Source organism: Polyodon spathula, chromosome 3, assembly GCF_017654505.1.
Source record: "Polyodon spathula isolate WHYD16114869_AA chromosome 3, ASM1765450v1, whole genome shotgun sequence".
NCBI lineage: Eukaryota > Metazoa > Chordata > Actinopteri > Acipenseriformes > Polyodontidae > Polyodon > Polyodon spathula.
In genome coordinates, this window is record NC_054536.1 from 39050107 (window position 1) to 39060136 (window position 10030).

Below are 10030 nucleotides of genomic sequence, written 5' to 3' on the forward strand. Positions count from 1 at the left end.
TTTGCAGCCGCAATTGTTGGTACTACACCTATCCTTACATCAGCCCCTTAACCTCTTATGCTTTCATTTGAATCGGATCTTCGGTATAGGAAATGAAAAGGGTCTCTAGCCTATTGTAGATTTTGTATCTCATGCAACAATATCAATGTCAAAAACTGGAGCAGAAGAGAGATAGGGGTGCCATTTCATTATTACTTGAGCAACTATAAAGTCGCTTTTGAAGCATTGAAATTGGATGGTTTTCTTTGGTAAGAGAAAGTTTTTGGTTTTAGATGCTATATGGTTCAGTATTTGAAACCACGTGTGCGTCTGTTTTTACTGCTCCCACTTTAAGTAGACGAAGGAAAGCAACACACATTTAATTATTAGAGTAAAAAATAAGGGATTTCAAATGCACTGTAGTGCTAGTTTTCACTAGGACAGTTCTCTTATACTAAAAAAAAAAAAAAAAAAAAAAAAACTATAAAAGTTTGTATATGAAAAGCTGCATATATGTGTATACATAACATTTTATAAAATAATGAAGATTAGTCAATAATAAAAAGCAAGCCTCGACCATACCTGCTCTACACCCACAAATACCTCCTTACATTGATACTAATAAAACTATTTTGACAGATCCAGTCTTGTACTGTAGTTAATCTAAAAAAGAAAGCCAAGCATAGCTGGAGGGCAGACGCTAGCAAAAGGAATGCATGACCAGGAATGAGGAGGGTCAGCATGCTAAAAATTGGAAGTGAGCCAAAATACAAGCAAGCTTCCTCACCTGCTTCCAAGCCTATAAATAGATTGAAAACCCAAAGCATTTCGCTCATGCTCCCAATTCAGTGCTGCCTACGTTAGACTTGACTGAACAACGATTCTCAGAATGCCATCAAGAATTTCGTACCAATCCAGCAGCTCCGGCAGCAGGGGTTCAGGATTCAGAGGGCTGGGGGCTGGTAGCGGGCTGTCAGCTAGTATGTCCCGTATGAGCCTAGGTGGAGGTGGTGGATTGGTAGCAGGTGGTTTGGGCGTAGGAGGTAGTATTGGGATGGGAGCAGGTGGCCTTGGCATGGGCAGTGGGTATGGGCTTGGTGGTGCTAGCTTTGGGATTGGTGGATCTGGCATGGGTGTGGGCTATGGTCTTGGTATGGGAGCAGCAAATCTGGGCATTGGCATGGGTTATGGAGGTGGCATGGGTTCTGCTGGTGCCTTGTTGCCCAGCCCAGCTTTTGCCATGGGCCGCACACTGACAGCAGGGGGACTGAGCCTAGGCTCTGCCCTGACTGCTGGGTCTTCCATGCATGCCCTTCCTCGTCCAATACCAACCAGGGCATCAGAGAAGCACACTCTGTCCGGCCTGAACGATCGTTTCTCCAATTACATTGACAAGGTGCGATTCTTACAAAATGAGAACGCCAGCCTAGAAGCCCAGTTGAATCAGTTGACTGGGGGGGCCTCTGTGACATCTGATTCCTCTGTTAGCGTCAACTACGATGCCCAGCTTAAAGACCTCAGGGTCACCATGGAGACACTCGCCTTGGAAAATATCAAATTTGAGATTCAGCTGGACAACATCAGGGGAACCGCTGAGGAACTGAAAGCCAAGTAGGTTTTTAAATAACGTCTTGTAAAAAGGTACTTGCGTTAATGTTGCTTAGATGTACTTTGAAAAACATATTTCAAATTGCTGTTACTTAAAACAGGGACAGCTGTTATATTCAAAAAATAATATGTTTTATACAGTTTGTGAAATTACAGCTGTTGTCTTTTAACCATGACACATGGTAATTGTTATACAGACACACATCAACATTTATATCAGAAAGCTGTCGGGTCAGACGAATGTATATGCTGTACAGTAACATTCTTACAGTATAATACATGAACAGTTATGCCTGTATTATATGAAATATGTGTTGCTCATAGTGTAAATGTGTTTGATGTAGTGCACCTGTTATATCTAATGCTATTGTTAACATTAAAGTTGACAAAAAATGATGTCTCTTTAGGTATGATTTTGAAATGGGAGTGAAATATCAGCTGGAGGCTGACATTGCAGCCATGAAAAGGGTATGGTGAGCTAATTTTATTTGGTCAAACTAAACACTGCTATGTTTTTGTTGATTGAAAATGACCTGTTGTGTATGGTTAATTGCATACTAATAGACTGAACTTCTGTCAGTGTTATCATTATCAATTATACAGTATTTTCATAATATTGGCATAAGCTTACTTAAAATAAAACTGTAAACTTGTAATATTTCCATAGAGTCATTATGGTATCAAACATGTAGAGGCATATTCTATGGTCAAGATTGATTTGTCTGTATAATGATAATTTGGCATTTTAATGGTTTTTTTAGGTGCTTTACCTATATTTTGTGCTTTGAAAAGGGTACTGTAAATATGCAGAACATCGGTTGGGGAGTTTGGGAGGTTGTAGCCACCCTGATGCCATCATCTTTGTAGAATTGTTGAATTCGACTGGATCTCTGTTATTTGAATACCAACATTAAAATCAAGATAGAATCGGTGCGATGTCTATCAGTTTTAGAATATGTAAAAAAAGAAAGCTAAGTATAAAATATTTAAACTATGTGTCTTATTAACAGGATATTGAAACCGCTTCAGACCTCCGCATTGATCTGGAGTCCAAGTATCAAAGTCTTTCTTCTGAACTTGATTTTGTCACCAAAACGCATGAAGAGGTAAGACTCTCTCTCTCTCTCTCTCTCTCTCTCTCTCTCTCTCTCTCTCTCTCTCTCTCTCTCTCTCTGAGACCTGTATCCTGGTATATTTCAGGAATTGGCAAGCTTGCAGGTTAAACTGGGGACCACCACCAGTGACACCTCCTCTGTGTCCATGATTGAGGTGGATACAGTCAAATCATTTGACCTCTCAACGGCACTGAATAAGATGAGAGCAGAATACGAGAAATCTGTCCAGCAACACAGAGAAGAGGCGGAAAGTTACTTCAAACTCAAGGTAAGATTTTAATTTGTCCATTTCTGGCCACTGTTTATGTTTTCTGTTTTCCTTGAATTCACTTTTATTCACACTGATGTGAGACTTTGTGACAATTTTTAAAAATAAAATAACTGGGTAACAACATGAAACCATTCCATGACCAGTTCCCTATAATTCCTGGTCACCAGATAACCGGGTGTATAGCAGGGTTCTAGGTCTCTGATATATATTTACATTAAAACAATTTAAAGTGAATTTAAATATAATTTGAATGTAAATGTATGGAACAAATTTCACAGGTTTAGTAATACAGTTACATTTCATAGTACTACAAGCGACATTCCAAATGTTCACCTATAACAATTCCATGTTACATAATATGATGTCAAAATCATCCACTACACTGGCTTGATTAAAGAGACAATACCAATATTACATTTTTGCCCACAAGGGGGCATCAGAATCATTGGGTTAGAATATTCAGGCTAAAACCCATCTTCACATGAGGAAAAATAAATTGTTTTGTTGGATGATAACATTTTGTGACTGTCCTTGTTATACTTGGAAAGGTGGCAATGTTAATTACATGCACAGTAAACATTACAGCACATACCACAGTCCAACAAATCCAACAATTATTTTGCAGATGGATGAAATTCAAAGTGTGACAGCCAAGAGCTCAGAGGCCATTTCAGCAGCCAAGGCTGAAGTCTCAGTAGCACGAAAAGAGTTACAGACGTTGAATTTGGAACTACAGTCTCTTCTCTCTGTGGTGAGTGACTTTCTCCTGAACTGACTAACCTTGCTGCTCCCATAGTTATGGTAAACATGCTGTAAATCAGACATCCGTCATCCTACTGTCAAGAGCCACAAAAAGGATAAAAAGTATAATACTTTCAAGTTTCAACCTTTTTGATATGGTTTTAACAGACACACATATAATATATATATATATATATATATATATATATATATATATATATATATATATATATATATATATATATATATATATATATAGATTATATACTGACATATGATATTCTACTATAGCGAAGACAAATACAAAACTAAGTCTTTTTCAATCCTCTGAGCAAAATATATTTTATTACTCATCTGTTGTTAGTCTTACTGGAATCAAACCCAATCAAAAAATACCATTGTATATAATACGTCTGTGGGATTTTGATGTACTCTAAATCAATACAGACCACATCCGTTGTAGCAACGGCTTATTTCCTGTAAACTCTGATTGATTTTAATTAAGATTCTTATCAGTTTAGTTATGAGAAATAATGTTGCAGTACAACTAGATTTATAATCTTTACAGTGGACTTTCCATATGTATTGATGTTGTTTTTTAATAGAACGCTGACATTTAAGAAAATTACAGGATAACATGACTTTCTGTTGTAGAAAAAAAATAACTAGAATTTATGATGTTAAAAATCAATACTGGAATTCAAACCTTCAAACCTTTTAAATATCCATATCTCATGTCATCTAAATATGATATAAGTCTTGTTCTGCATTGAAACGTTTTACTTCTCCACTCAAGCATCAAGACTGAGCCTCTTAAAAGGAGATGTGCTTGATCAAACAGCAAACGTCTAATAACAATCCAGTGAAATATCACTTTTACTACCAGCAACAAGACTGAAAGCTACACTGATAAGAACTGTACTAATATTCTATTGCAGTGTCCAAACAGAAGGCAATAGTTATTCCACTATTGACTGCCAAAGTGATTATTGGGCAGGTTTTGTGGGCAATAGCACACACGATTTCAGGTCACGTGTCACTATATTTACCCATAGGGCTGCAACAGTAAAATAAAGTAATTTTGAAAAGTGCTATACTATTTTTTAATATGGGTATACAATTGCTGTGTATTGTATTTACTTTAATACACTGTAGCAGAATATTCAAATCCTACTCAATAAATCACTTTATTTTTTAAGTTACTTGGATGGAAGTTATCTCAGGTTAATTTATTCAATTTATGATGTGAATTGTGTTCACTGTTGTCTATTTTGAAAATTGCAAGTTGGGTGGCAGAAGGTTTGCTGTCAAACAAAAGACCTGCCATGGATGGAGTTCACTTGGATCTAATATATATATATACACAACCACATTGTTTTCTAGAATTTCTCGTTGGAACAAAGCCTGGCAGAAGCACACGCACAGAGCAGTGTCGGGGTGGCTGAATACCAAGCTCAAATCACAAGTCTGGAGTCGGCCATCGAAATAGCAAAGGTGGACCTCCACAAACAGATCCTGTCCTACCAGGAGCTTCTTGACGTCAAACTGGCTCTCGATGGGGAGATATCCACATACAGGAAGCTGTTGGAAGGAGATGACTTGAAGTGAGTTCTTACTCTTTATAACACTTTTCTTTTCATGGAAATAAATAATGCCAAACTGCATTTTGAGCAATACCTTTAGAACAATTCAGCCCTGGTTTACCATTCATTGTTCAAGTTTACCATATTTTTAGTTACCATAAACTGCACATGTAGTTTCCTTATAATTTGCAGTGTAATACAATACATCATATAAGCAAGTGTCTGAAATAGTCTACTGCAGAGTGCATTTATTTTATTTTATTTATTTAAAACATTTTACCTGGAAAGAAAGCCATTGAGATAAATCATCCTTTAGAATGATGACGATATGAAGAAAAACTTAAACACTATAGGATTAGAGGGAGGCAAGCGTCTGTGTATGAGGGAATATCAATACAAGTAGAAGTGATACCTTTTGTTTTCAATTCATGACCATCCTTTATTTAGTACATTGTGATTTTCATTAAGAAGAGGGAAAAGGTTGATGAAGGGAATACTGATGCATTGCTGATGTAGGTGGCCGATTGTGATGTCATTGTTTTAAATTGACTTTGTAGTTGAAATGGAATTCCAAGGGTTGACTCAGGTATTTATTTATTTTCAATTACAACCATAATAATATAGAAAATAAAGCACGATAATTCGTTAGAACATGGTGCCTTATCTAAACCAGTGTGCAACAGTATCATACCACTTTGCAATATTTGTTTCTAATATGTTGCTATTGATGTGGTCAGATAATCATTTTGCTACTTTCCTCTGGTCAATACACCAGTATTCCACTGGTACTTTTCATTAAAATACTTATTGTCCAATTTTTATTCACAGACTTCCAGACGTTGAAATTTACTCAGGAACATACAGTTTTTCAGGTAAGCACACCAAAACATTATTGCATATGTTGAAAAAGGCAATGTTTAGATCATGAAAATATATTTGGAATAGTCAGCTTTTCTCTGAAGTGAAGATAATTACTGTTTTAATATTACAGAATGTTTCAGGCACTCTCACTTACAATATTATTTCAAGCATTCTTAATTGCTGTATTAAACAGCCTCGCAGTGCACAAGCCAATATTTTACACTGTAAAGCTTTCTACATGTTGGTCAACATGAATAACAGTTTTAGTTAGTTAGAGGTGTATGAGAGGTGAAAGTAAATAAAAAATGTCAATGCTCAACATTCAAATTGAATTAATATGTTCAGATCTGAAAATACTCAGTCAACACACTCATTTAACTAATACATTTTAAAAGGGAGCGGCAACACACATACTTATAGTGGACTGAATGTGGCAATGATGGTGTGGACCGAATAGGGTAGATATTTAGAAAGTTTTGGCCCAGGATCTCAATTAAGGTGAGACTGACACTGTCAGAAGTCAAAAAAGGCCTGGGGGGTGGAGACGCCCCTGCAGGGGAGAGGAGGAGACGGAGAGGAGAAAGAACTTCAAGCCTTTTGGGGAGTAGGCATGCATTATATTTAAGCAGTAGTTTAACAAATGATGGCATCAAAGCAAGATTGTATCCTCGCCCACAGAATCACACCATACATTCAATTAAATTCACAAAGCTAGCAATACATTATTTGTTATTTCAGTTTGCTTTGAGGCCTCCTTGTCTTCATATCCATATATAGAGTAGGTCTGGGCAGTAATAACCATAAAAGCTAAACCAAATGTGTTTTGCTACTATCTTTGTGTTGGCTGACGCCATTCTCTCACAGTGAACTCGTATTCAGATTAGGACACTGAACCTGATTTGCCGTAAGCCTTGGGGAGTGACTGGTGGAAAGTGCTCAGTCGGTGTGGAGCGCTCTCATGAAAGCTTTTCCCTCTCCCAGGATGGAATGCCCCTCACTACTGCAGCACTCCCCAGCACTCCCCAGAAAAGACAAAATAAATACCAGCCAAGGCAAGTCATCATGAGTACTGAACAGCCTTTATGACAAAACAGACAGTACCTTAAAGAGCAACTTGGCATGGGTATGAAATATCATAGTTAACAAATGTATTCTTGTTGTTTAGATGAATTTTGTATCATTCTGTTTCAGTGTCTATATTCTGGGCAATTTTTAAAACCCCAGAAGTTTAAAGCACCCCTGTGGGCTCAAAAAAGCTCTCGGAATCACATTTAACCTCAAAGTACATCTGTAACCGTTAACCTGTTCCCGCTGCAACTGATGTATTTCTTTCATCTGCTGGAGACAGAATGTTACATGGGGTTAATGGTTAAACTCTTGTTGACTTCTTTCTGCTTATTCACACTCAAGTACCGCTTACTATACAGTTTGTCTTGTCAATCCTATTAATATAATGTGTTTTGTATTTGTTTTCTCTAGTATCCAATGGTGGACTGCAAAAGAAAGAAATGTCAATCACTGCAGGTAAAATACTTTCAACAGTCCTTTTAAAATCAGTATACCTTGGGTGATAAATAATAATAATAATAATAATAATAATAATAATAATAATAATAATAATAATAATAATAATAAAAGCTCCTTTATACTTAACAGATCTTAAATAGTCAAATAGCCACTTTGTGGCTTGGAATTTGGTTTCAAGAGACTAGGTTTCAAGCCACTGCATCACACACCAGGGGAGACTTGGGTTTTGATACAGCAGTTTCGTCAAACTAGGTCTCCTGGAACCAGGTTTCAAGCCACTGTTCCTGAAAACGTGGCTTTGTGTTCCCTAAGCTTAAAGAGCATCGGGGTCCCTTAAAAGACCAACTACAGTGCTCCCCCTTGATAATGCTGTAGTCAGGAGCCAAAGTTAAGAGACTTCGCTGTTTTTGTTCCGCCTAGTCTTAGTGTAATGGCATTATGGGGCAAATGGGAGCCACGACCATTCTGGCTTATAACCTGTTCTGCAGTATAACATGCTGCCTTATAAGGGGGGACGACGACGACTGTAGTTAGTCTTTAAAACATAGTTTGATAAACTCCTGTTGGATAATGCAAATAAAAAAATGAAACATACTTGGGTTGTTTTCAGTTTTAGAAAAGAATAAAGGTTGGTTGCAATTTTTCAATAGAGGGATTATAGTTGACAAAATTCCCTGGCTAAATTCTCCCGAAATCTGTCCTCACCCACTTCTACTTGAAAATGAATATTTCAGCATGCATTATAGATATGTTCATAAAATGGTTTCTACTACAATTCCTCTCTTCACCACGTGTTTTAAATTGCAATGCAGTGGTAGTACAGTGATAGAGATCTGTGGTGAGTTTGAACTGTAGCATGACAAAGACAATTTAAAAATTAGATTAACGTTTTGGTCTTTGGTCACATGTGCTAATGCTTTTGCGTTTGAAATTACATGTTTTGTCGAACCCCTGTATGTGGTAGATTTCTGACAACACTGTACATTTAACAGTATTGTCTTCAATTATACACATTTTGACCCTCATGAAAGTTGGTAAAAGCATGGTAAGATCATAGCAAAGTGTAGTAAAGCATTGTGAAATCACAACAAACAATAACCAAGTATGAGAAGCAAGTGATGTAAAAACCATGGTAAACTACAGTAAATATATAAAAACTGAAAAATTACAGTGCAAATTTACCAATGTAAGGGGGCATACACTTTTGTAATCTGTTTTTTTCCTTCTTATTTTTAGAAGATATAGAGACTTCTTCAATCCCTTAAAACCAGCTGATCAAGCTTCTTCACTATGCAATGATGGGTGCCTTGAGACTGTCAAGTTACAAAGTCCTAAGATTCTCTACGCAGCTTTTCTTTAGAAATGTACTCCTTACTCCTTATATATATATATTACTCCTGAATAAAATCCCTCTGTCTTGCATTATAAAAAAAACCTGTGTCTTTGTCACTGTACTTTTTTCACATTACCACCCGTGAATCAACATAAATTAACACTGTATGTGCCTTATACTGCAAATTGTAAGATGGTTCTTGTACCACGAGTCATTACTGAACTGGGGACATTGCAATGAAAGTCATTTCATTATTACATCTGTTTTCACAGATCTACTTTGGTATCCAGTTGAATGTCATACTAGATTTTTGTCAAAATAAAAGTGCCTATAACCAACTGTTATTGTTGAGAGAGCAAGCGTGTGTTTTAGAGGGACTTTTTTCTTGACTGAGTGCATTTCATTATTACGTTGAGATGGGAAACAGAAATAGTAAATACTGTAATCCTTTGCATATCTGCTCGTCACATATCTGCCCTAAAAATTTATCCACTACGATCTATATTTTCAGCAATGTTGGTTTATCATTGAATACAGAAGATTAGTTCAGAGATTGTAGATTCTACCAAAGTTTCCATACACTGTGCTGTAAGTGCTCCATGCGCAACCATTGCTGGTAGTGTCACGCAAGCTGTTCAGTGTGTTGATATGTAAATAATTTTAACCTCTGTCTCGATCGCCTGCCTGTCACTCAGCAGCGAATTCACACGCCCTCATGCCAGACGGCTACTCTGTCACAGGCATTAATACCCTGTGTCTTTCTGAACAAGGGATTTAGGGGAGCTCCCTTCTAAAAGCTGAATCTCAAAACAACAACTGTGTGAATATAGTAATTTTTACAGCTGTGTATAATAGTATTTAAAACAGGATTAATTTATCTGCCTTTTTACATATCCACCCTTCCTCTGGTCCCACTGCAGTCGGATATGCGACAGATTGCTGTAGTGGTAAAGTGGTTGAAGTCATGGGGGTTCTGTAAAGTTCTAAGATAACGATGTCAGCTTATTATGTT

General features: G+C 36.9%; 1 protein-coding gene across 1 annotated transcript; it reads left to right on the top strand.

Annotated features, from left to right (window-relative positions):
• The first annotated feature begins 460 nt into the window (after positions 1-460).
• zgc:136930 (uncharacterized protein LOC563946 homolog) lies at positions 461-9345 on the top strand. Its single transcript, XM_041245224.1, has 9 exons — positions 461-1590; positions 1995-2055; positions 2598-2693; positions 2788-2970; positions 3599-3724; positions 5098-5318; positions 6126-6169; positions 7638-7682; positions 8922-9345. Exons 1-9 carry the CDS (start codon positions 869-871, stop codon positions 8948-8950), a joined length of 1527 nt encoding a protein of 508 aa, XP_041101158.1. The 5' UTR covers positions 461-868; the 3' UTR covers positions 8951-9345.
• The last annotated feature ends 685 nt before the right edge of the window (positions 9346-10030 follow it).